Below are 27,058 nucleotides of genomic sequence, written 5' to 3'. Positions count from 1 at the left end.
TTATATGAATCTCCTTTTTAAGAAAAATCTCATATCTCCAGGTCCTTTGTTTTATTCTGCAAGAGGCCCTGTTCAGTCTCAGATTTAATAGGAGTAGTTTCAGTGATATGAAAGGTCCAGCTTTACAATGACGTGTTATTCTATTGAGCTAAAACCGATCTGCATTTAGATGCCTTGCCTGCACCTAACACTCAACCTGCCCCAAATTAATACTTTGATTTCCCTCTTTCGGCTTCCCCTACCCCACATGCAGACTTCCACATTTCTGCGAGTGGCATCCCTACCCCCTCAATTGCTGGAGCCTGTGTGTTACCTTTTGGCTCCCTCTCTTGCCACCATGGGTATGTTCAATCACAAGCCTGGACTCTTGGACGTTAAACAACCCTTGAATCCCCTGCTTCATTTCTGACTATTCTCCTCTGTCTGAACTTGAGTCTTGCTGTCCTCATTTTCTTGGAAGACTGACATTTTCCCCTTTTTCACAATATAGAGTAATTTTTTAAAAAAATTCCAGTTTAGTTCACTTATAGTGTTATATTAGTTTCAGGTGTACAATATAGTGATTCAGTAACTCTGAACATTACTCGTTGTGCTCATCAAGAGAAGTCTACTTTTAACAGAGTAACTTTTTTATTTATTTATTTTTAGATTTTATTTCTTTATTCAAGAGAGACACACACACACACAGACAGACAGAGACCGTCAGAGGGAGAAGCAGGCTTCCTGTGGTGTGCCCAATGTGGGATTCGATCCTAGGACCCTGGGATCATGACCTGAGCCAAAGGCAGATGCTCCACCACTGAGCCACCCAGGAATCCCCAGAGTAACTTTTTAAAAACACAAATCTCCTTGGGTCATTCTCTGCTTAAAATCCTTGACTGGCTCCCACTGTCCTTGAGATCTTTAATGTGCTCTGTGTCTCCTCCAGGACCAGGCCCTGGTTACATCACAACTTGCCATTGGGGTCACTTCCTACAACACTCACATTGTGCTTCTGAGCCCACCCACACTTGCTCCATTGTCCCCAAGCATTGTCCATGCTGCCTGCTGTGCCTGGAATGCCTTTACTTCTTCTACCAGGCTCTGGTCTTACCTAACACTTCCAAGGAGAGGCTTCTGATGATGCTGGAGGCCAGTTAGTTTTCCCAGCTCCCACAAACTGCATTCCATGCGGCATCCCACTTGGGATGGCTCCTTTCAAATTGGTCTTTGCCCTGAAGGCATATTCTGAAGGCGGTGCCTACCCCATTCACTGTCACCAAGGCTTAGTATAGTTATAAGGTGTTCGAGAAGTATGTATAAAAACCAAGCCAGATGAATTACTGTATAAGCAGGAGCAGATTTGAGTCTTACAGAGCTTGAAGATTATACAGTGTTAAGACTCTTTAAGAGCCTCTTTAAGAATGATATTTTAAAACTGTAACTACAGAATTAGTTATCAAAGTGAAGCTATATTTAAAACAATAATAGAATCATGACAAGCTACTAGGTCTTAAGTGATTTAAGCTTCTTTCTTCTGAGGTCCCTTAAGCAGTTTACCAAAAATGCTTATAGAGAAGGGTGGCCTAATTGTAACCCAGCTTCTCAGCTCCCCTGCCCCGCCCCCACAGCACCCTGATACTCCTGTAAACCCCAATACTCACATGGGCCCAGAAGCTCCTGCTTTATGGTCAGTCATCTCCTGAGTTTGGTCTCCAACCAATGAACAAGCCCAGCTGGACACAGAAGTGTTTGTATTTCATGATGGCATTCTTGCTCATTTCATGAGTACCTTTCTTGTTTAAATTGTCTTCAATTTGCTGATGAGGAAACCTGGAAATCCTATGTGTTAGTGTCATTTGCAAAATTGGGAAACTGGAAATTCTCTTATTCTTGCAAATGTCAAGGATCTATCTACTGCTAACAAATGTTTCCTCACTTTTACCCTTCCTCTACCCCTGCCTCCCCCCTACCTTTCTAAAGGCTTATCTAATTCCTTTCAATGTACAGGTGCAAAATTCGTTTCTGAATGAGATCTAACATATTTCCCACTTACACAGAAGGATTGTGGTTTTCAACATTTCCTGCAGACAGTTTGTCACAAAGCTGCTGAACTAACGTAATGAACCCTAAGAAAGTGGAGCATCCGACTTTACCGCCTGTCTGTTAGAAGCGTCTTACATAGCTCCTGGGGGAATGTCAGGCAAAGGTCAGGCTCTGGACACACAACAACCAAACAGGCCACAGGGTTCAGATGAGAACTGGCGCTACCCTTATCAAGTCTTCGCTCTGAGGCCTGGCACCTAAGCAGATCTCCAAGCTGTGCCTGCCTATGGTAGTAACCATGAATCAAATTGAAAATTATTAGTGCTATTTATAAAAATGTTGTCTTACAACTGTATAACGTTTGTTGTTCGCAGAATGCTTTCACATACAATGTGCCAGGCAGTCTTATGTACTACTATGATCTCCATGTCATCATTGTGTGTAGCTACCACTTACTGTGTGTAATGCAGCGCTTGGTGAAATAGATACTATCACTACCACTTTACAAAGGGTGGAAGTGGGTTCTGAGGCCCTGAGAGGTTCCAAAAATCTCTTGATCTTGAGGCATACCCAGCCAGGGAGTAGTAATTGTGGTTATGTACCAGAAGTCCAAGCTGCTTCTCATTTTGAGATTTACTCATTTGTCATTTTAAAATGTACCCAAATGAAAGACAGATGGGATGAAAGACAGAAATTTTTGATAGAGCATCTGATGCTTTGCCTTATGTAGAGGAGGTTCAGTTTTCGTTTGTTGAACTAATTCAGACATGTAAAAATGTGTCCCATGCAAGCAGATGGACAGATGCATGGATAATGTGAAAACCGTGAAGATAAAAACTGATTTCCAGAAAAAAATTCCAAAGTGAGGAATGAGGAGCTGAACTTTGTCAGGTCTTTCATTTTAAGCTGCAGATCGTGAGTGTGGAATTCCACTTGTGAAACAAGAGCAGATTGGCTATATATTATATAAAGTTCTGATAAAGGAATTTGAACCTGGGGTGTCCTGGAAGGTCTGAAGCTCCCATTCATTCCAGCAATTAGTTATTTGTTACCTCGAGTGTTTACATTACTGTTTTGGACAGATTTGTTCACTGTGATATCAGGAAGAAGGATGTGCATGGAGGGCCTGCTCCCAAGACATGGATCTTTCCCTTGGGATGGCTCCCGGCTCAGGTTCAAGCCCACTGTCCTGATCCTGGACTCTGAGTCCTGCAGGGTAGTGGTGTCTTAAAGGGTAGAAAAGCTGACATCCTGCTATGAAGAGGGGCTAAAGAATAAATTCAGAGTGAAAGTCCAGGAATATGGGGACTCGGTATACCCTGTAACAGGACACTTAATGCTGGAGAGCTGCTATCTGGCTACTGAGCTGTTGCATTTGCAATTTTATCATGAAACCCAAAGGCACTGTCCTTTCACAGACTCACAGTTCCTCAGTGACTTGTACCTCCAGAGATGGCCCTGTGTTCTTGAGATTCACCACCTTTTGAAAATTTGTCTTCTCTCATTGCCAAATGCCACAGCCCCTTTACCCTGTTCCCCTTTCCGCTGTGGCTCCCCAGAGAATCAGAGCTAGTTTTCAAGGGTGTTACAAAAGACCCAGCCCAATGGCAACATGATTCCTGGCCAATTCATGCCCCCAGCAGAATAGGAAACCTTCATCTTTAGTTCTCCAATCTGTATGTTTCTATATGTTTTATAAGTAGCAACAACAACAACTACAACAACAACAATAATAAGAGATGGGAAAGTCGTATTACGATCAGCATGCAATGTCAGAGGTTGGCAGAAAGGCTACATTTGCCTGGGTTGAGGGCCAGTCAGACTGGTGAAGGAAGGTAGCAAGCATAGCACTGCCCTTGAATGCTGTGTCATCTGCTTTTAATGGTCTTATCAGCAGAACAAAACTAATAAATCATGTGCTGCTAGCACAAGAACCAAGTGCTTCCCTCTGAGCCAGATGATTCCATTGTTTAGCTGAGCTACCTCAGTGAGATTGTAAACACGGCATCGCCTGTCAGGGAGAGATGTGCGCCTCCTGTTTTTAAAAAGCAATTTATTCAGTTTCTTTTATATGCCATAAAATTCACTCACTGTAAGCATAAAGTTCAATGATGGTTTTCAGTAAATTTATCAAGTTGTACAGTTAGAACATTTCCAGTATCCCACAAAGATCCCATGTGCAGTCAATTTTTGTTCCCACCTCCAACCCAGGCAACCACTGATCTGTTTTCTGTCTCAATATATTGTTTTGTCGGGGCATTGTATACACTTGGAATCATACAATAGTGTTCTTTTGTGTCTGACTTCTTTCACCTAACCTAATGTTTTTCAGATTCATCCATGTTGTAGTGTGTTGCTAAATAGTATCCCATTGTATAGGTATACCATATACCATATTGTATTTATTCATTCATCAGTTTATGGACATTTAGATTGCACTTTTTGGCTGTTTTGGACAATGCTCTCCTAATCTGAACTAAAAATGATGGGGTGGTAAGAGCTTGGGATTTGGACAGGAGTTTCAGGTGTCTCAGCTCTGGTGTTTACTACCTTAGTTAACTGTAAGATTGTTTTCCTTTGTGCAAATGGTTAATACCATCCCTTTCCTGCTCCTGAAATCATTGTAAGAATCAAGCAAGATGCTGTATGTGGAATGCTTTGTGAGCTGTAAAACACAGAACAAGTGAAAGCCGTTGTTATTAAAGTCGTCTTTCTAGAATGTATTAAAATAAATGAGCTGTTTCTCAAGAGTCTTTCCACATTCATAGAATGAATGATTAAACTTTTGAGCTACAGGAAATATTTAGTGTTTCCTTCTATAGACTTGGGATTCTCACCATCTTTTCCTTACTAAAGCCTGTTGTTGAGAAAGGTTTTAAATATCATTCCACTTCTCTTAAATTTACTTGCATTCTAAACCTTACTTTTGATTGTCAAACAAAAGGTTTTGTTTCTTGTTGAAGAGAAAATCTGCAGCTATGCTAGAATCACTGTAGAAGTTGGACTCAGTAAAACAGAAGTTCAGGTTTAATCAGGGAAGCCTCCAATCCATAATTCAATATAGCTTCTTGGGTACTTCAGGTAACTGTGCAGAGCAGAACCCTGATGAAGGGTCTGGGGGCAGAGCTGAGCTGGGCTGAGGGCCTTGCCAGGAGTCAAACCTAAGCAAATGTTACCATCCTCCAGTCAAAGGGGATTAGAATTGTCACTTCATTGAAACAATATTAAACCAATTGGGGTAACTGTATCTTTACAGGCATTCAGACATTCAGGAACATAGATTGTTGACCACTGAATGTCATGTCTAGTTATTTGACTTCTACAAAACATGAAGAAAATACTTTCCTTGAGAAGCCAGTGCCGACTTTACTTCAAACAGAAAGAACCGGATACTGGTATCTCACACCCACTCCATCCCAAGGTAAGTACCACATTTAGCGCCCTCCACACCTTCTACCTTATTCAACACTGTGGGCTGCTTCCAAGAAGTTTTATCTTAAATCTCATTGCGAGATCTGGGATGGAAGACATCCAAGGCCAGAGAAATGGCTGTTCCCAGTTTACTGGAATCTCAAGCACAGAATGTGAGTACCCGTCAAGTGCCTCTGGTAGAATCACTAGCCAATCTGATATTAGAACTCAGGCGCTCCCAGTGCCCAGATTCAAATTACTAGACTGTCCCCTTCCAAAAACAGCAAATCCCCAGACATCTCTAGCACTCCCTGAGGTTGCAAAACACAGGCCACTGAGGTCAAATAAGTATTCCTTCTACACATCTTCTCCCCTGAGAAGCCTTCCTTTTTCAACAATTGGTGATGAGGGATTTACTAGCAAAAGCAGAGGTGGGGTTTTATATGCTTGGGACAATCCTCTGCTCTTTTCATTCCGTCAATTTTCTCAAAGTATTTATAAATGATAATGAGATGCCGTATACATTCTAACATTATTTTTCATATTTTCACACATAAGCATGACAATCTGCAGACATCATAAAACCAAGTTTCTTTGCTTTTGCAATTCTGGCAGGGGCACCACCGCTATGTCATGATAATGGTGAGAACACTGGTTTCACATGCACTCGCTCGATATTAGATACAGTGTTTATATAATTATCTCATGTCCAATTCAAGATCAGGCAGCTAATAATTGGTTCAAACTCAGGTCTACTTGGCTATAAAGTATGTATTTTCACCTCCTGCACTATATGGCACTGCTAAAATGCTATACTACAGTTCACCAATGTATGTGTAATATATGTATATATGTCATGTCTATGCTCTCTGTGTGTATGGAAGTACTGATATGCATATAGTGTTTCATTTTTGGCTCATAAAAAACATGAAGCAGCTTAGAGTTTTTATATGTTCTAAATAATTTCTGACTTGGAAGGTGACTATATACATGAGAATAATGTGACTTGAAACCAAAATTTGGGTAGTAATGTGTGGCAAAAGGTCAATGACAAGGCTTGCGTGTGCTCACTGTGTCATAAAAGACTCCATCTTTTTTTGTAGTTTCCATGCTGTCTGACACACACGTACTGATTTTTCAAAAGCCTGTATCAAAGGCAGTGTTAACCATGAATGTTTGCTTAGCACACTCCTCACATCTTTTGCACTGTCATCCTATTGCCTAGAAACATGTCCTGTGACCGACTGAAATGACTGAATCACGTTCTTCAGGCGGCACTTGGTTTTCATGTGCTCATAAAATTATTTTAAGTCAGAAACAGAAATACTCTTTAAAGATTGCCTACGGAAAAACTAAACAAATCACACTCAGATGAGAGGACAGAGCTACTTCTTTCCATTCAGGCTCTCCGTAGGATACAAAAAAAAAAAAAAAAAAATCCACAGTGACCTCATGCACATATTGGCAGCATGGGGCAACGTCATCAAAACTCTATCATGGAGATTCCACCACAGTGGCTCAACGCGTACCACTGTACAATGGCTGGCTTTTCCTAAGCCTCAGTGGGAAGAAGCATCTGTTGCCCTTTCCTTGATAAAATGACATATTCTAGGAGAAAAAGTCCTGATTACATAGAAATTAGTTCCCCTTACCACTCAGCCCACTCAAAAGCAAAAGCACTATTTGGAAACTTCAAAATATAAGAAAAAAGATTAAATCCATTTCAGATATAGTGATTGTGTATCTCCTGCTTCACAAGTATCAGAAGAACGACTTATAAAACTGATAACATACACTATGAACTTGTACCTTTACATACAAATATTTCATGAATATATTTACATAAAATACACTAAAAATGTCACAGCTTCAGTGTACTAGATTTTATTTAATATCCGAAGCAATATCTTTGAATGTACTTACACAAAAATCCATTAAATAAAATGCCAATGCCTTAGTTTATTTAATATCTGAAATATCACATAGCAGACTTACATCCCCAGTATTGAGGTTTCTATTTACTTAGAGCAACATTTACAGATAATAATGCTTTTTAGCCACAATTAGGAGAACAATAGAGGAATCGTGCAATGCCATACACAAAACATTATAGTTTGAATTAAATACTTACAGTTCAATTTATATAAAAATATTATCCTCTAGGGAATTCAGGAAGTTGACACTATAGCTCTAGTTGTACAGGTTTTTTTTTTTTTCATGTTTATTTATCTTTTAAAGATAACTAAAGCTAAATAATACAATTTGAAACATTCACAAACCAATCAGGTATCACCATTGGAAAAATAAAGTAACTAATGATAAAAATAAATGTAAGGAAAACACATTACTAAAATTGAAGAAAAGCAAATCTAAATAATTACATGATTAAGGTTACGTAACCAATTCACAGATTCAGAACTATCAGTTTACCATGATAGTGATGAGGTTACTGATTATTTTTGTCTGGGTCTTACACAAAATTTCTCATTCAGTATATTCAACAAATAATTACTGAACTTTCTCTGTGCTCTAGGGAATGTGTTTAGCTCCAAGAAAACATTGGAAAACAGACCTAGCCCCTGACCTCGTAGAGCTAATAGTCTACTGGGGCAGGCAGATGAGAACATGGGCACCTGTAATACAGCCTGAGAAGTCTGTGGTGGGGCCTCCCATTCTATGGGAAGGATCATCTAAGCTGAGACATGGAGAAGAGGTGGGAGGGGAAGAAGGAGATGGAAAGAGGATTCCAGGCAGAGAGAGAGAGAAAAAAAAAGCAAAGATCCTAAGGTATAAGAGAATATGGTCTATTTCTACAACAGTAGCTCCCAAACAAAGGACCTCAGATATTTGTTGGGCCAGAGTGAAATTTTCATCCATTAATGGGGAAATGAAGACAGTGTGGTAGATCTTTTCAAAGCTAAAGTCATTCAATTTTAATAATTGGGTTCAGGACCAACTGGTTTTCTGGTATTAAGATGGCCCCTCTTTTATGAAATGACAGTGACAGTAGGTGATAGATTTAAAAAAAATAGATGAACCTATTTTTAAATTAGAAAAACAAAAACTACAACTATAGGTGTATAAAATCTGTAAACCTAGGAATCACTCTTTGAAGAATAGAACTTCTAGCAGGTGTTTTATATGGTTAAAGGAGCGGGGTGAGGGAGAGGTCAAGAGATAGAGCTAAGGAGGAAGGCAGGGATTTAGATCTGGAAAGGCCAGGAAGAACTTTGGACTTTATCCTAAGAGCAATGGGAATGATTTTAAGCAGGGGAGTGAATCCCTACTTAGATTTCTAAAAGATCACTCTGGGATGTTGTGTGTAGAATGTGTGTTAAATGGAACAAGAGAGCAAGAAGGCAGGCCAGTTACGCAGAGTTATAGTACCCCAGGAAAAAAGAAGATAATAGCTAGAATTAGGGCGAAATCAGTAAGATTGAGTAGAAAATGTCTTCAAGGGACAAACTTAACCAGGATGTGGTGATTTGTTACATTGGATAAGAAAAATAGGATGATCAGGGCTGACGTCCAGGTTTTTCCTTAGGAAACTGACGATACTTGGGCTTAACTAGTGAGCTAAGCTAGAAAGGAGCCTTATTGTGGAGGAAGGTAGTGAGTTCATTTGAGGACATGTTGAGTTTGAGGTGCCTTTGTGTTTAAAAGTCCATTACAATACTTGTTTACATAGGATGAGAGAAAGAGTTGAACTTCAGATATAAATTTTCTAGGCAATAAATTTTGAAACCATAGACATGGATTACATTTCTCTCAGATAACATAGCATAAGAAGAAAACAGGACTTAAGACATATACTGACGGGTTGGCAGGAGATAAGCAACACAGAAAGAAGCCAGAGACACGCAGTCGGTCGGGGAGGTGGGAAGAGAGCCAAGAGAGCAAGGTGTCCTGAAAACAAAGGCAAAACCATTTCAAGGAGGGAGCAGACAGCAGTGCCAGATGCTGCAGAAATCAGCTGAAAGGACAGAGGAAAGCTCATTGAAATTAGCAACGAGCCAGTTGTCAAAGACCTTGAGAGGCTGTGGAGGGAGCTGAAGCCAGAGGATAGTGTGTGCATCTGTAGGCAGGAAGGAGCGCTTTCATGCAGTGTGGGTGGAAAAGAAGGGAAAGAACCCGCAACTGCTTGGAGATGTGGTTTTGAGAAAGTGGTTCTTTGTTTTATAAACACAGGAGAGATGGATATTGTAGGAGACACCTGATAGGAAGAATTTGAAGACTTGCTGGAAGTGAAGATAATTAATAGAAATTCACATACCAAATATTGACCACCTTAAAAAATCGCTATGTGAATTAGGTCTTTAAAGATGTATTGTTATAAAATTGTTAATGGATTTAAACACCCTTAAGAATGTAAAACGATGCCACGAAATTCTGAATGAATCCCATTTTAAAATATCTTTTAAATCACATTAAAATATTATTTTTAAACTCACGGCAAATTTAGCTCTTGTCCATAGAGATCATACTCTTTAAATAATATGTATCTTTGGATGGTTGGTGGTAGATGGAGCTTCTCCATTGAGGCTGGCTGGCAGAGTCGCTGGAGTCCCATAAGCCTTCGAATTTTTAACCGGCACAAATGCTTCAATGAGCAAGGATTCTCTAAAATGTTGGGAAAAAATAAGCAAAAAATAAAGACAATATTAGTAGATTGACTTGTAAGATACAGACTGTTTTAGAATAGTATTAAAAATGTCATTCTGAAAAAAACAAGTATTAGCAACTGGCAATTTTAAAAGAAATTCAAGGTGCAAATTTTTTTTTTTTTTTAAAGATTTTTTATTGATTTATTCATTTATGAAAGACACAGAGAGAGAGGCAGAGACACAGGCAGAGGGAGAAGCAGGCTCCACGCAGGGAGCCCGATGTGGGACTCGATCCTGGGACTCCAGGATCACGCCCTGGGCCAAAGGCAGGCGCCAAACTGCTGAGCCACCCAGGGATCCCTCAAGGTGCAAATTAAGCATCCCAGACCTCTCCTCCAAAATGCAGTCTCCATGAAGACAAACATTTTGCTTTTCCCAGTGTCAGGAAGAGCCTGGCTCATCCTGGTGTTCAGCCCGGATATGTTAAATGAATGAATGGAATTTGACTTAAGAAAGCAACTGCTCACTTCTATTTATTTTTTAGAATTGAGTACTATGGAGTTTTATTTATTTACTTCCCCTCTCGTCTACCAATCTTTCTGATGCATAATTATCTAGGAAATGTGATGGAAATTATTCAATCTTAGGTTTATTTCAGCACCTGACACCTAAACATTTTATATTTTCAAAAAAAAAATCTAACATTACTTAAATATCTGATATTGGATTTATTCACAACTTTTTATCTATATTTCAACACTGATATATTATCTCGTAGTATGAGCTAGTGAAAAGGCAGCAGAGGACATGGTTTTAGTTGTGGGCTTTGGACTGTTGGCATGGATTTAAATCCTGGCTCCACTTAGTATCTGTGTGATCTTGAACTTAACCTCTGGATCTCAGTGTTCTCACCTGTGAAATGTGGATAACAATGGGACCTACCTTGTAGAGTTGTTTGAAGATAAAATAAATTAACTTATGTGAAGTATTAGAAACCTGGTTGGCACTTTGTAACCCCTCAATCGTGAACTATCACTCAACTCAGTAATAAAAAACATCATATTTCCATTGCCTTTGTGATTATAAACAAATTATCTTCTTAAAAAAGTAAAGCAACGTTTTTTAAAAACTATGGAGGCAAAATTGTTGTTGAAATAGTCAAATAAGACCATCTTTAAAAAATTACATTTATTTTCTTCTTTAAAACTATATCGTCTTACATATGTCTGGAGGAATCCTGACATCCAGTGGTTAACCATGCTCACAGCATTCAACTGACTTCCATTCCAGATGCATGAATGGATGATTCAAACAACAAAACACCTTCCTGGTCTTCTTCCTTAGATTTGCCTTGCTACAGTCATCACAATTGGTGATTCTTTTGTGATAAAAACATATGGATGATTAATCACCAGTTAGAAGCAACCTCTGTTCTGCCTATGGACAGGAATCATAGTGGTATTGGAGAGAGTGGTTTGAAGTAAGACAGGGGTTTCAAATGTGCCTTGTTGTTTTCTAGTTACAGAACTTTGGGCAATTCACATCTTTAAGATCTTGGGGTTAGTTTTTCCTCTTACAATCTCCAAAATGTTTTAACATTTTTACTGTAACACAGCTACACACACCTATGGCTTCATGAGTGAATCTCATATTAGTGATTATGAGATGAACATCTGTAATCACCTCCCAGGCTGTAAATAGATGAATTTTCCCAGCCGTCCCAGAATTCCCTCCACAATCTATTGCAATCTTCCTTCCTTCCTCCCCTATAAGTTACCACTATTCTGACTTTTATGATAATCACTTCCTTTATTTTTTATTAATTTTTTAAGATTTTTTTTTTTTTTTTTTTAAGTAATCTCTACACCCAGCACCGGGCTCGAACTTACAACCCTAGATCAAGAGTTGCAGGCTCTACTGACTGAACTAGGCCAGTGCCCCAAGTAATCACTTCCTTTAGAGCTTCAACATCTAAGTGTGCTATCCCTCCACTATTGTGCTGACAATATTTCTAAAAAATTTGATAGGCTCTTTAAGTCTCCTGATCCACAGGTTCATCTCTTCATCCTCTTCTCTTTCTTTTGGTTCATCTCTTCATCCCCTTCTCTTTCTTTCAGTTAATCTTTAAATAACCAAAAAGCCCTGCAGTTTTCCATAGCCTAAATTTTACTGATTGCCTTTTCATGGTGTAGTTCCACGTTTCACTGCCATTTCTATTTCTTGCAAATTGATAGCTAGATCCAAAGACTTGCAGACTCAAGTTTGATCTCTTTTGCAAAACTATAGCTAGTGCCGTGTTCTTTCATCAAGGACCACATAATGAGATATTAGGAGCATCTGATGCTCAATGACTACATCATTATCTGACTGGTAGCTGCAAAATGATGACATATAATGATATCATTTTTTTCATTTATTATTTGGAATACTTTTATAAAGGGATGCTTTTGCTCATCTACTCTTTGGTTATAAGTGGCACAAATCATATAGGTAAAGTAGAATAAATGCTTAAATCTCCTCCTTTATTAATTTCAAGATAACAAATTGATTTTCTTATTCTCTAGAGCTGAATGATTTTTAAAATACCGTATTTAAGCATATTTAATTGGTTTCAATTCACTGAAATAATTACCCTTTGGTGGCTTAATTATACCATCTTTGGCCACTAGGAGCCTCTTCAGGTTGGCTCCTGAATTCTTTTGGCATGCTCTGGTAGTCTTTGAGAGTTTCTTCTCAATGTAGAATGACAGATATTTCAGGCTCATCTTGCACATTCCTTCCTGAGACCTGAAATCATCCTTTTTTTTCCCCCCTAGGAAATGGTAATTCAAGACCACAGTCTAGGGATATTCATCGCTACTCGGTTTGCCATTATTTCTAAGCTTTTACTGTAGACAGACAGGCTCCAGGTAAAATAGCTCGAGTTCATATTGCTACTTCCAGTTCAGGACTCTAAGCTTTTTCTTAAGCTGTTACATCTGTATTTCCTTTCTTCCACACTGACAATCCTTTGTCTCCTCAAGGATACAAAGAATAATAGAGTTAGAATATCCCACAATCACTCACTTACTGAATGCATCTCTCATTCTCAGATAACAATATTAATATTAAGCCATCACCATATAATTTGGTATTTAAAAAAATGTTTTCATGTGTGCTCTCTCCATTTTATTTTTTTATTTTTATTTTTTCAGATTTTATTTATTTATTCATGAGAGAGAGAGAGAGAGAGAGGCAGAGACACAGGCAGAGGGAGAAGCAGGCTCCATACAGGGAGCCTGATGCGGGACTCGATCCCGGGTCTCCATTTTAAAATAGTTGTGTCATCTCTGACCATACAACCCTACATATTATATCTTCTCCCTTTTAGCTCACACTTGGTCTTGATATTCTGTCTCCTGCCCAGTACTAGTCCGTATGTCATTACTTCTCCAGTTATTTTGGTTTGTCTGAAGCTCATTTCTTTGTGGATTCTTCAGAAGACTGAGGACTAATATTTCTTGAGAAAATTTGATTTTTTCCCTCTAAGTCATTTGTTCTTTTTGCTTACATGACCAGAGGATATAGTAATTTGTAATTTGCAATTTTGTCTTTTTTTATTATAGTTTTTTTTTTATATATAGGTTTTTGTATCTTTTGGTTTCCTCTATTTGGTTTTCCCTTTCAAGGAATCCTATTGTTCATTTGTTCATTCTTTATTGCCTATCTTCAATAGATGTCACTGTCTTTCAAATCTTTTGATCTATTCTTTCATTTCTATTTTATTTAAACATTTTCCTTCCATTTTAGCTTCTGAAGGTATTATCTGTTGCATTACTTTTTTTAAAGATTTATTTATTTATTCATGAGTGACACACAGAGAGAGAGAGGCAGAGACACAGGCAGAGGGAGAAGCAGGCTCCATGCAGGGAGCCCGATGTGGGACTTGATCCCAGGACTCCAGAATCATGCCCTGGGCCAAAGGCAGGTGCTAAACCGCTCAGCCACCCAGGGATCCCCCATCTGTTGCATTATTAGTTCTTGCTTTCATCCTAGTTCAGTCTTTATATTTGAAATTAATTTTTCTTTTTATGTCTAATTCTTCCCTCAATTCTGTTAACTCCTTTCTGAATTTTTGTAATTCTGAATTTGAATGTTTTTTTCATGTCTGAGATCATCTTCCTTATGCTGCTTATCTAGTTTTGAAGTGAAGTTTTTAGTTTTCATCTATTCTAAGGCTGTGCTTTTCTGTGTGCTTTCTTGTCTGTGGGGATATTATTCTGTTCCTCTTTTTATATTTTCTTATAAGAAATTTACATGAGAATTGACTAATTTTCTGTTGCTCATTTTGATGTGACATTAGTTTTCCTGAAGCTTTAGAAGAATGCTTGGTCCAATACAGCTCTTCTGACTTTAGAGAACTCCCTATTCTGTTGTCTTCTTGAAATGACCAAAAATAGTGGCTTGTTCCTTGAGGTTTTCTTGTTCTGTTTGCTGCTGGTCTTCTTGTGTGGACTTTCTTATGACTCTATCCTGTGATTTTGATTTTATTCCCAATGAGAGTCCAGAAAGGGAGTCTTGACAAGTCAATTTCAAGAATTCGTAGAGTCCAAGGGCACCTGGCTGGCTCAGTTAGTAGAGCACGTGACTTTTGATTTTGGGATTGTAAATTCAAGCACCACTTTGGGCACAGAGTTTACTTAAAAAATAAAAGATTGGTTCTGAAACATCAGTGAGCTTCAGAACCACTTACAGTCTTAAAAAGAAAAAGGATTTATAGGCTTCAGTTTGTTTTGTTATTGCCCCTAGTCTTTGTATTTATCATATGATTCACTTTTATGATAACTACATTTTAAACTAAAGAATACAAAATGGCCTACCTATAAGACAGATTTTTGACAATTTGCCAAGACCTGAGAGAGAACATATCAAAAAGGATAATTAATTCGTTCCATTCACTCATTTACTCTGTATTTATTATTCACTACTCACTAGGTATCATGCAAAGCCCTGAAAATACAAAAATAAACAAAATAGATGGATGTTCACATGGAGATTACAGCCTAAGTATCTTATGGTATTATAGAAGTTACCTTTTAAAAAATGATTTCTAGTGAAAATATTAATATTGTTATAGTATAATTCATTATACAATTAAAGAGTTGGAAAGTATCAAGAAAAGCAAAAAATTAGCATCTTATATCAGAGAGAGTGTTAAGGATGATTTTAAAAATCCAGATAATTCTAAGAATGAAGTAGCACTGAAAAAGTATCAATGATGACCATTAAGAAAGTTCCCCTATATACAGTCTTCATAAAAATAATTCATAGACAAAACTTTTTTTTTTTTTTTTACCTAGTATTTGACGGATTTCTGGCCATTCTCTCTGTACTTCTAGTGCAGACTTCAGCTTAGCACACAGAGGAATATAATCCATGTAATCAATTAATACACGAATAACGCTGCCTACCAAGTGTTTCATCCAAGGAACTGTAATAAACTCACAAAACTGAGAGAATTCATAAAATTTAATTTAGTAATACATTTAATATGCTATATGCATAAGCACTCAATTTTGTTATGAAAAATTACTGTCTTTCTTATTTTACAGGAAATAAAAGTATGCTCTTGTAATGAACAAAAAAGAAAAATAAATTGTTGTATCTGCGAAACCACGAGCTCTGAAGCTTTATGCCTGACTCTGATGTGATTGCAGTCAACATAACATGGAAGAATCAGGTTTCTTTCCATGATTCTTTTTTCCATGTTTCCATCCCCAATATTCCACAAAATAGGCATAAATTATTAATTGCATACATTTTCATATGCCTCTACATTCAGTTTCCAATTCAAGAAAAAGAAATAATCTTGTTTGCCTATTTTTATGCTTATACCCCCATATTATTGCAAAGAAAAATTCAAGAATAAGAAAAATATAAGAGTTGATTTTTCTTTTCTTATAGCATCCCTAAATGGGCAAAAGTTAGGATGATGACCCACCAGGAAGAAGAAAAGTCTGAAACTCACCGGGTTATCTTTTATTACACAAGATGTCCACCCTGGTAGTACCTCTTCTTCTATCTCTGACCACACAAATGAATTTCCAAAGATGTTCCCATGCATGCAGTCAAAGCACATCTCCACTCGATAGCCATTATTCAGCAACAGCCTCAGCATTACCTCGTCATTGAGGGCATACTGAATGGCACTGGGGAAACGCGTGTCATTCACATGCATAAAATAACAATTGACGTTAGCTCCATGGGAGAGAAGCAGCCGGACAATTTCATGGTTATTGGCCCTCACTGCCACAAGTAGACAGTTGAGAGGATCTAGGTTTGGGTCTGCACCTGCAGCCAGAAGGACTTCTGTGCACTGGATGTCATTGTTAGAAACGGCAAAATACAGCGCCGTCTTCCGCTCGTCATCATAGCTCTCGGAAATGTGGTCAGCAAGCAGGGTATTGACATCAAAGCCATTTTCAATAAGCAGTTCTAGGCATTGCACATTTTGTCCATCTGCTGCAGAGTGAATTGGTGTTAGGCCACTTTTCTGGATTGCATTTTTGGATGTTACTGGGATAAGATACTTCAGAGCACTAAAAAATAAAAATAAAAATAAATATAAATATATATTTATACACATGGCATGAAGACAATGAAGAATTTAAATAGATCAGCTTCCTTACCAGACAAGTGAATACAGTTTGTTAACTTTCTTTATTTTCTCTAGATAACCTCCTACAAAAACATTTCATACTAACCTTTGTCCATTGGCTGACTACTTAGTTTAGTATAGTTTAGTTTTGTTTTTAGTTTCCCATTCTAAATATTCCCAGGCAACATGCTGGAGGTCCTATGTTTGGTCCTAGAATTGTAGGTCCTCAGGAATCTTCCCATCTTCCAATTCTTTTTGGGACAATATAATACTTATAAGCAAACAAAGTTGTTTAATGGAAAAAATATAAAAGGAAGATAGGCACATAGAAGAACACTTCATAGCCTTGACCATGAGAATTATGGAGTCACAGAAAGTGACCTTGGACAGTGCTCAATCCAACTCCTCATTTAACAGAAGAGCAACAGGATGTCTGCAGAGGTGAAATGACTTGTCCAAGGTCACACAGTTGGATGTGGAGCAAGGACTAAAGTTTAGGCCTTTTGAAATCCCATTCCTTCTTTTTCACTGCTTCTTGAGTAGTCTATGCTTCAGTAGTGGCCTGATTCCATATAACTTGCAATTGAATTATCAGCCACCAAAAGAGTCTTTATTATTCTATCAACCTATATTAGTCCAATGGGTATAATTAACCACAAGCTTATGTTTCTAAGAACCTGTGATAAACAGTTGTGAATTTCACACTTGACAAAACAACTAGACACACATGAGAGCCACACGCAAGGAGAACTTGATCTCTTGTGCCTAATTCAGAGCTACCATGTGTGAATTTATGAACGCTGGGAGTAAATCCAGGTAAACTTTAACAACATGTCACTTAGCATCAATTACGTGTCATTGGCCACTTAACTTAGCTAATGTGGCTACTGAAAGTGATAAAGCCTAATGATTTAAAAGTTTTTGAACTTATAAAATATATTTAATTGCCTAAAACAATCCTCTTATGGTGGGTATTTAATATAGTGATTATGGACTTCTATTGATGTGATTATAGCACATCTCGTGATTTAAAAATCTATCCTACCATTTTTTTTGAATAAAGAAATCTGAGCTTATAATGAAACTTTTCTATTGAAGAAAAAATTTGACATTGTATCATAATATCTGTAGGTATTACTAAAAATTGGAATAATACTGGTAATATTGTCATAAAATCCTTTGCCAAAGGCAAAAGTTTTAGAAACCTATAGCCTTTTGTTAAGCACATTGAAAAAAACCCAAAACAAAAGAGAAAGGCAAGTTTGGGAGGCTTGTGCAGAATGCTGTTATAACTTCTTTCCTTCTAAAAGAAAAAAAATTTTATTATAAAAGTAGTGTAAGTTCAATGTGGAAATTTCACAAGGTATATAAAAAGAAAGGGGAAAAATCAAACAAATATTTATATTTGTCTTTTTCTTTTCAGATTTCTTTTCAGTATTATATAGGTAAACTTGAGATTCTACTGTATATTCAATTTTGTATTTTTCAATTTAAAATGATCATCTTATGATTTATTACTCACAGATAATGTCCCTCATAGGCAGCTCGGTGTATTGGAAGATGCCCTGCTCTGTTGGGTACATTTCCACTTCCTCCGTATTCCAGCAGGAGGGAAATGCAGTCAGGATTGCCCCCTCCTGCTGCCTCAAACAACACTGATGCCCCATCATCCGCCAAAGCAAACACATCACCACCTGGCAATAAAAAACATATGGCATAGTGATAACTGGGCTTATCTTGAAATTGTCAAGATAGTCCCCTTAAAAATAACCTATTGTTTTCCCTTCCAGCTAGGACTTAGGAGTATAGGAATCTGTATAGAACATCTGTGTTACCAGTATTTTTTTTTTTAAGATTTTATTTATTTATTCATGAGAGACACACAGAAAGAGGCAGAGACATAGGCAGAGGGAGAAGCAGGCTCCCTGCAGGGGAGCCCGATGCAGGACTTGATCCCAGGACCCTGGGACCACGACCTGAGCCAAAGGCAGATGCTCAACCATTGGGCCACCTAGGTGCCCCCGCCCCCAGTATTTTCAATAAACAATTACATGTGCATGTTTTGTTTTATTATAAAATATTTGCCTCACAACAGTGTCTGAGAAATCAACAGGTCAGTTTACACAAGTGCTTTGTTTACAAAAGTAAACAAAGTTTACTTTTACATTGTAGACAAGTGCTCTCAGGAAAGGGATAGTTAGCTTTTCAAATTGAAAGACAGTGTTAACACTCTATTTCAACAACTGCCCTCTAGGTGCTGTGTGTGAGCCAGCAGAAGATCCTAAAATGAATAAATATGACTACTGGAAGCAGCTCAGAGGGGAAATGAAACAAAATCTCATCAAAGAACGCAAGCTGTGTAACATTCAAGTGACATCAGGATCAGGAGTGGTGATATAGAAGGTGGTCTGGCTCTGCCGCAGACAGCAAGAGTCTGGGCAAGCTACGTCTATGAATATCAATCTCCTCATCTGTAAACTAGAGTAATGCTGCTTATTTCATAGAGCTCATGATAATTAAATGATGTTGCAGCGGGGGGGGGGGGGGGGCTTAAAAAATGTTAGTCTTCTCTCCAGAGAGGATCCTCGAGGGAGCATGTGGTCCCAGGCTTTATTTATAGATGGAGAAGCTGAGGACTGGGAGTTTTAGCAAGGCTAGGGTCGGACAGCAAAGAGATGGTGATAGAAGCCAGCTTAAGAATTTGGTCTCTTAATTCTTGGTTCTGCACTTGGAGGGCTCAAAGGAGGGCAACATCACAACCTGTTGGGAGAATCAAAAAAGTCTTTAGTAGGGGGGTATGTCTCAAGAGAGTGAGTTATGCTGGAATGTATTCCAGATGAGGGCCATGGCCTGGAGTAAGCCCAGAAAGAGGGAATGCAGGGTATATTCTGGAAGGTTGCTAGTCTCATTGAGCTGGAGTACAGGATCCATGTTGAGAGCAGTGAGGGATAGACGTGGAAAAACAATTTGGGATGACACAGTGGGGACCTCTGCGTGACTCAGAGGCAGTGGGGAGCTGCTGAGAGTTTTCTGAATCCACCTTCAGGGAGAACAGCTGAATGGCAGCATGTTGTATGGATTCTCTGACAGGGAGCCTGGAAACCAGCAGAATGGTTAGGCAACAGCTGCTCTGGTCCATGTGAAGAGCCTGCCCGGGATGTCACGGTGAGAACAGGTGAGAGAGACACTATGGGACTTGATAATTGACTGGATTTAGAAAGGAAGGTGATGGACGTAGAAGCAAATCTAAGCATTCTGTCTTGGTTGAGAGCAATTATTATGTCAAAAGTGTGAAAGAAGAGGAATTCAGTTTTGGAGAAGCCAAATGTGAGGCCCCAGTGAGCCATCTCAGTGAGACTGGGCCACCTCTAGTGAGAACAGGCAGGGCTGACTGCACAAATTTGTGGGTCATGACATTTGGGTGTAACCGATTTATGGAAGAGAGGGCTTTCAAGGGGGCTCTGTGGAGGCTGGATATAAAAGCCTAATGCCCAGTTACACTCAGGAGAGGACAGGCAGCCAACGAGGGATTGGAGAAAGGGAAATCAAGAGACAGAAGAATCATCAAGAATGTGCAATTCCTTTTCACGTACCTCTGTGGATCAGGTGTTCCAACACATCACAGTGACCATGCTCAGCAGCAACGCCTAATGGTGTAACCCCAAATCCATCTCTCAGGTGGACATTGCCTCCGTGATTTAGTAGCAGAGCTATGATATCTTTGCGGCCTAGTTTGGCTGCTTCATGCATTGCTGACCATCGCTTCATGCAGGGCTGGTCAAGGCTGGTGTTGTGTTTAAGCAGTGTGAACACCATGTCATAGGAGCCATTTTTTACAGCTAGAGGGTGATTTTTTAAAAAGAATATCAATAGTAGGTATATAACACGGATCCTTTAGATGGTATGAACTTAATTACGAAATTTAATATGAAAATTGTTAGTCACTATTCCCTTCTCTTCTACAAGAGGATATTGTAGTTTTTGTTTCCTTCTATTTCTCATACCCAAGATGATGTTGCCTTTTTTTAAGATCCTGGCCTGAGGTGGGGTGAGAGGCTCATGGAATATACTTCCCTAAAATAGGATGTTGTATATACTCTTTCTAAACTTTAGGAAATTAAAATAAATGAAAAAAAAAAAAACATCCACTATTGGGTTGTAGAACTTAATGTATGGAAATGCTTAGTATATACTAGGAGCTCAATAAATTATAGCTGTTATTATTAATATAATATTTCTAGGATCCTGGGGCCACATGTGTAAATAATGCCTATCAAGCCCCCTCCCCACCCCCCAGAAATATTTTTTTTTGTTTTCCTCCACCAAACATAGCATTGAGTATTAAATGAACTTCCCTTTCCCCGTGATCTTAATGGGAGGTTAGAAATGAGAATGTTTTTAGTTTTTTTGGAGAGAGCACGTGAGCAAAGGGAGACTCCTAAGTGGACCCCATGCCCAGCATGGAGCCCCATGTGGGGCTCATCGTCATGACCTGAGCTGAAATCAAGAATTGGTGGCTTAACTGAGTTACCCAGGCAACCCAGCAATGATAATGTTTAGAATCTAGGTAGTTTAGAATCTGTTGTAAACAGGTGAAGCATATGACAGCTAATGTACTACAGTGCAAGAGACTCACTGGATCAGTGGTCTCTCTCCCCCTCTGCTATTTCTAATAGATTGAATTACAGTTAAAAGCAACCCCCCCCCCCCATTTGAGTTAAGAGATTGTCTTAGTTTAGAGATAAATAACTCTGGAATATATGATGTTTCTCTTATCAGTAAGTAAAATCTTTTTTCTTTTTTTAATTTACTTATTTGAGAGAGAGTGAGTGAAAACATGTGTGCGCACAAGTGAAGGGAGAGGTAGAGGGAGAGAATCTTCAAGCAGATTCACTCCTGATGCAGGGCTCCATGTCACAACGAGATAACGAATGACCTGAGCTGAAACCAAGAGTCAGACATTCAACTGACTGAGCCACCCAGTAAGTAAGGTGCCCCAGGAAGTAAGATCTTAATAAGAAACAGAGAAGGATGAGTGATACTCCTTGCTAATGGAAGTAAATAGAGTTTTATTAATTCATTCACTCACTCATTCAGTTCAGGCACTCAGGCTATATGAAAGGCACAGTGTCAGACACTATGGACAACAGGAAAAAGATGGACTGGTTCTCACTTATGCAATTTATAGTCTAGAGAAGAAGCCTATAGTGTCTTCTATTTGAAGAGAGACTCAGAGTTAAGGTCTTCACTGGGAAAGGCAGGAGGAGATGAGGAACCACACAGAGCATTCTGGGGGCAGAATACAAAAAAAAAGCTTTGAAGGCCAAGGTAAGAGAAAGAGCTCCCACCGGAAGATGAAGACAAACTCTGCCTAATTCATTTGGAGCAGGGAAACCATTACTATGGTGAGATTTCACTTTTTCTCCTGCTCACTAAGTAGGAGTCTGTTGACAAATGCCTTTCCCTGGATTGCCCACCTGCCACTGGCAGCTCTAATTATAGTGAATTGCCTCATCCTAGCTGGTGTCATTGCAGAGAAAAACATCAATAAGTGAAATGAACTAAAAGGTATGTGTCCTCGTTTATCTTCTTGTTCCTGTTGCATTTTTAAAAAGTATTAAACTAATGAATCTCTTCTATTGTGATCTATTTTCCTTTTGTCTGACTCAGAAAATATGTTGATTAGAGATATTAGTCTTTCCTCATGAAAATATCATGTATAGGCCACAACTTAAAATCATTTTAAAAATAAAGCCTTACTTGCAATTTAATTGTTTTAGAGCTAAGAATATATTTATTTCTCATAAAAATAATAATGCAAATCCTGGGGGACCTCTCCCTAGCTAACCCATGAAGATATTCTTAATAAATCACTAAAATAATGAAAACTAATAAGGCACAGGCCCAGTATTTGTGTAACATAAGTAAGTAAAATAAAACTTAAATGACTTATATAGTAAAATACATATATATATTTGCTTCTGTTTCTCTGAATAGATAGATAGATAGATAGATATAGATCTTCAACAATAATGCTTAAAGAAAACCTAACTTCAGTTGATGAGTTAGGGAACTAGAGACTTTTTCATAGATTATAGGCACTTTTGAACACTTTATAGTTTGCTGTAACTTTTTATTTTCAATCCCTGTCATTTTCTTTCTTTTTCTGGATAGATGTGTTTTGCTCATGTGTTTTGCTCAGCACACTTTATAGTTTGCTGTAACTTTTTATTTTCAATCTCTGTCATTTTCTTTCTTTTTTATGAATAAATGTGTTTTGCTCATTTTCTTATTGTCAGCACTGATTTACCTTGTGACTCCTAAGATGTACAAATAGAGAAGAGCGATTTTTCTGAGGTCTCTTGACAAAGATTGGCAGATTGAAAGAGCAGAATGAGTGAAGAGGGGGTATATTGATTTGTGAGAAAGAAAATGAAGTAAAATTAACCCATCTGTAAATGGCATGAGGTTGTGGGACAATGGAGAGGAGTGAAACTGAGATGTGTTCCCCAATTCCCTGGGCTTGCTCTATACCCTGGCCTCAGTGGCCAGGATAATCCTGTGACTAACCAACTGGAGAAAGGTGACACCACCTTTAGAGGGTGAACAGAGGGGAGTCTGAGTGCAAGACACCCTTAATAAGTGTCAGATGATCACAAATTAGATATTTAGCACTCAGCAAGTAACTGTTTGATAACTGTAATACATCAAAGGACTACAAATAAGGACCAGATGGCTGATGGGGAAGAAAAGCCCTGGAGGGACCCAAAGTGATATTTGTTTGGTCCTCTAAGGGTTTTCTATAATAAAGACAAAGATGATGGCATTGGGCTAAAAAATTAAAATGACATCACACAGAAAAATCAGAAGAATGGCATATTTTTATCTCTCCTTTTATAAGTTAATGGATAGCAAATTTCAGAGTAGCCTATAGAACCAAGAAGAAAATTAGGAAAGTGCCATGGATGATCCATTTTCCTACAGAACCTAAAAATACTTGACCTGGGCTCCACAAAGAGAAGATAATCCAAGAAAATCCCAATTCTCCAGTTATGTGGATGATGGAAACATAACAAACCCCTTCAGAAAATTTCCTTCATGAGACTTTTTTCTTTTCCTGATATTACTGTGTAGCTTTTAAAAAATATTATTTCCAGATATTAATTCTGTTTTGACTCTGATAACTCAGTGACCAACTTCCTTTCCCACACTTCAGATATTGCTAGAGTAGAGAAACCAACATATGCAACTCCAAAATGCACATAGGTGTTATACTATATGTTGGCAAATCGAACTCCAATAAAAAATATACAAAAAAAGAAATGCACATAAATGCCTAATGCTTTGTTGTAAGCATTAGGCATTAAAGAAAAACAGAAGCAAATAAAGCAAAAATAAATCAAATGAGTGATAAATCATGACTTAGTTGTCCCTAACTTAGTGAATTGAGAATAGCAAGTAGAGAATAATTCTACATTTGCAAAATGAGACGGTATACAAACTCTGGAAAAGTGTCTATGTGTTTGTTTTTTGCAGAAATCAAACATTTATAAATATCTACAGAATTATCTATAGGAACAACTACACATACCTGGATGTCATTGCAAATACCCCATGGTATTTGCCTTTAAAAATAATACAGATCACATTAATAGTGGTGATGCAACCATAGATGAATATTCCATTTTGTATGTATAGAACCTGCTCAGGATAAGAGTTCTGGTTTACTTATAATAAGCACAATGTTATTGTGACAAATTTCACTACTCTACATCCATAAATGACAGGAAATGTCATCTCTAGTCCTTTGTAGTTAATATCACCTTACTCTTACAAGCAGACTTGCCAATTTTTATTGGTCAACAAAAATAGTAGGATACACAGACTGAGAAGGAACTGATAAACGTTACCCTTAGGTGTACCATCATTCCTTGTATCATAGTTGTAAACCCCATTGTAGGTGCCCAGTGCTGAATCTATGTGGTCGGAATTTCCTGGCACCTCATTGTTCTGATGTGAACCTGGTATCCCTGTTTTGAACTTCCTTTCTCTCTCTTTCTTCTGGCTACATACTGCACATGCGACTCTACCTTCAATCAGAACCTACCTAGAGAATATTCCTTCAGTACAGGTACTTCTGGCCTCACAAAGCTCCAAGGTTGGATCTCTCCTAGTTAGCTGGTGCTGAAGGATCTTTCACATTTGCCCTCTTTGTAGGATTAAAAACCCAAAATTATAAGGCAGATGAGCTAGGTGTTAGGGGAGGAGCTCAGGGAATAGAAGGAGATGAGGTCACATAACTTTATGCATAGTGGTTTCCAATAAATACTTATTAAATATTTCTTTGTCTCAAACTATAAAATTTCTAGAAAAAAAAGGGCATTTACCAATCAGAAGGGGCGTCTCTCCTTTGTCATTTTTGGTGTTTGGCCACACTCCCTTTTCTAGTAAAGTTCTTACATTTTCCACCAGACCAGCTTTGACTGCCAAAGTCAAGGGTGTTTCTCCATCAGAGGTCTTGAACTCCCAGAGTGTCTGGTAGGATGCTGAAATGTAAAAATATTGTATAAAGTTAAAAATCTTTACTTAAAGGATATCACAGAGATCAGAATAATCCAATGTTATGTATTCTAGATTGAACAAAGTCAATTGATGAAAAGGAAAGATTAAAAGACATGATTCAAGTTTATCAAATGATGGTGAGTATAAAAAGATAGGCATAAACTTGACAGAAAACTAAACTCTATGTTTCAAGGTGATTTTTTTAAATGGATTATAAGCTCTTATTTTTTGATAAATTGTAGCAACTCCTCAATCCTTTGTAGCGTTATTTAAATTGCACCTGAAATTGGTTTGTGTCAAATGAAATCTGTGAGTGTGGGAATAGGAACATATTTGAATACTGTCAGAATATGTTAGAAAATACCATACTTAACATCATCTTCTGTATCTGTTTGTCTGATTATTTAGTTATCTATTTTTTGCTGGCTGGCTGGATAGTAAATTATCAAGTAGCTATGATTGTCTCCTGGAGTGAAGAATGATGGAGTAACATTGAAGTTTATTGAAAGATAGCGCACTCACAAGATGTTTTAAAAGTTGCCAAGATTGGGACACCTGGGTGACTCAGTGGTTGAGCATCTACCTTCAGCTCAGGGTGTGATCCTGGTGTCCCAGAATCGAGTCCCACATCGGGCTCCCTGCATGGAGCCTGCTTCTCCCTCTGCCTCTGTCTCTGCCTCTCTCTCTGGGAATCTCATGAATAAATAAATGAAAATATTTTTTAAAAAAGTTGCCAAGATATGACAAATATTGTGCTAGAACATCAGGATTATAAACATTATTAGTAATACTTAACCCTGGGTCAATTTACTACGATATTTACTAATGTTTGCATTATGAAAAAATTAATGTAACACAAGCACAAAATATTGCAAATGTACTTATTACATGATAACAATCTGCTGGAAATTGTTAAGAGATAATTCAAGATGAAAAATTAAAAGCTGACTCCCAAAAGCAAAACAGCTTTGTATTCAAATCAATCAATTCATGATATGTATAAACTTTTATTATTTTTAGGTTGTAACCACCTCTTTGAGCCATCTTCAACCACATTCTTAGAAGGATGCAAATGGTGAACTCTGAACCCCACAAAATGTGCTATTTTTTTTTAGAGGGAGAGTATGGGTGTGGGGGTGAGGAAGAGGCAGAATCTTAAGCAGGCCTCATGCCCAGTGTGGGGCCCCACGTGGGGCTCAATCTCACAATGAGATCATGACCTGAGCTAAAATCAAGAGTCGGACACTTAACTGATCAAGGCACCCCATAAAATGTGCTGATTTTTATACTCTGAGTATAAAACATGGATATTCTCTTTCCCATATTTCAAATAATCTTTTACTCTTTTTCTTTTCCCTTGTGTTTGTTGGGAACACTCATAACTTCTACATTTTTGCTTTGGTTTGGTCAAAGGGATTTTATGTTCTCTTACCATCCAGAACAATTTCAAGTATTTGTTGAATGGGTTGAACAACAGCTTCGTGCAGTGGAAACCATCCTTTTTCATCAGCTTCATCCAATGCATATTTATATTTCACATATTCCTGGAGCTCAAGAATGTGACCTAAATTAAATGCACGGTAACATATGTCTGTCTCAGCAAAGTGAACTCTCCAACCTGCCCTATTATAGGAAATACACCCATTTACCTTGTTTTATGGCTTCCACAAGTTTTCTGTTTTGATCACTTAGTGGTGCAAATCTACCAGAGAAAGAAAAATAAGCCATATTTATCCCAGTGGTGTATTTTAAACACTTAACTTATACTGACTTTTTGTACATGATTTTAATAATCAAGATCTACAAGAAGTGCACATAA

The 27,058-nt window shown here is 38.0% G+C and overlaps 1 protein-coding gene across 34 annotated transcripts in view; it reads right to left on the bottom strand.

Annotated features, from left to right (window-relative positions):
* Positions 1–1,617: 1,617 nt before the first annotated feature.
* The window catches only part of ASB15 (ankyrin repeat and SOCS box containing 15), a 64,194-nt gene continuing 38,753 nt past the window's right edge, over positions 1,618–27,058 (bottom strand). For 8 of the 34 annotated variants that reach the window (XM_072784388.1, XM_072784378.1, XM_072784389.1 and 5 more), the window contains 10 exons: positions 26,889–26,941; positions 26,672–26,803; positions 25,762–25,932; positions 25,065–25,223; positions 20,271–20,516; positions 18,200–18,371; positions 16,048–16,618; positions 15,376–15,529; positions 9,888–10,056; positions 1,623–1,812 (listed from right to left, as the gene is read on the bottom strand). In XM_072784388.1, coding sequence (XP_072640489.1) covers positions 1,671–1,812; positions 9,888–10,056; positions 15,376–15,529; positions 16,048–16,618; positions 18,200–18,371; positions 20,271–20,516; positions 25,065–25,223; positions 25,762–25,932; positions 26,672–26,803; positions 26,889–26,941 — 1,969 coding nt within the window. In that variant the 3' untranslated portion in view covers positions 1,623–1,670. Of the gene's footprint in view, positions 1,813–7,304; positions 10,057–15,375; positions 15,530–16,047; positions 16,619–18,199; positions 18,372–20,270; positions 20,517–25,064; positions 25,224–25,761; positions 25,933–26,671; positions 26,804–26,888; positions 26,942–27,058 lie in introns of those variants that run through there. The other 26 variants (XM_072784380.1, XM_072784386.1, XM_072784391.1 and 23 more) reach the window with 13 other exon arrangements.

Source organism: Canis lupus, chromosome 18 (assembly GCF_048164855.1).
Source record: "Canis lupus baileyi chromosome 18, mCanLup2.hap1, whole genome shotgun sequence".
Taxonomy (NCBI): domain Eukaryota; kingdom Metazoa; phylum Chordata; class Mammalia; order Carnivora; family Canidae; genus Canis; species Canis lupus.
Note: the sequence above shows the minus strand (reverse complement) of the source record. Positions and strands in the feature narration are given on the sequence as shown.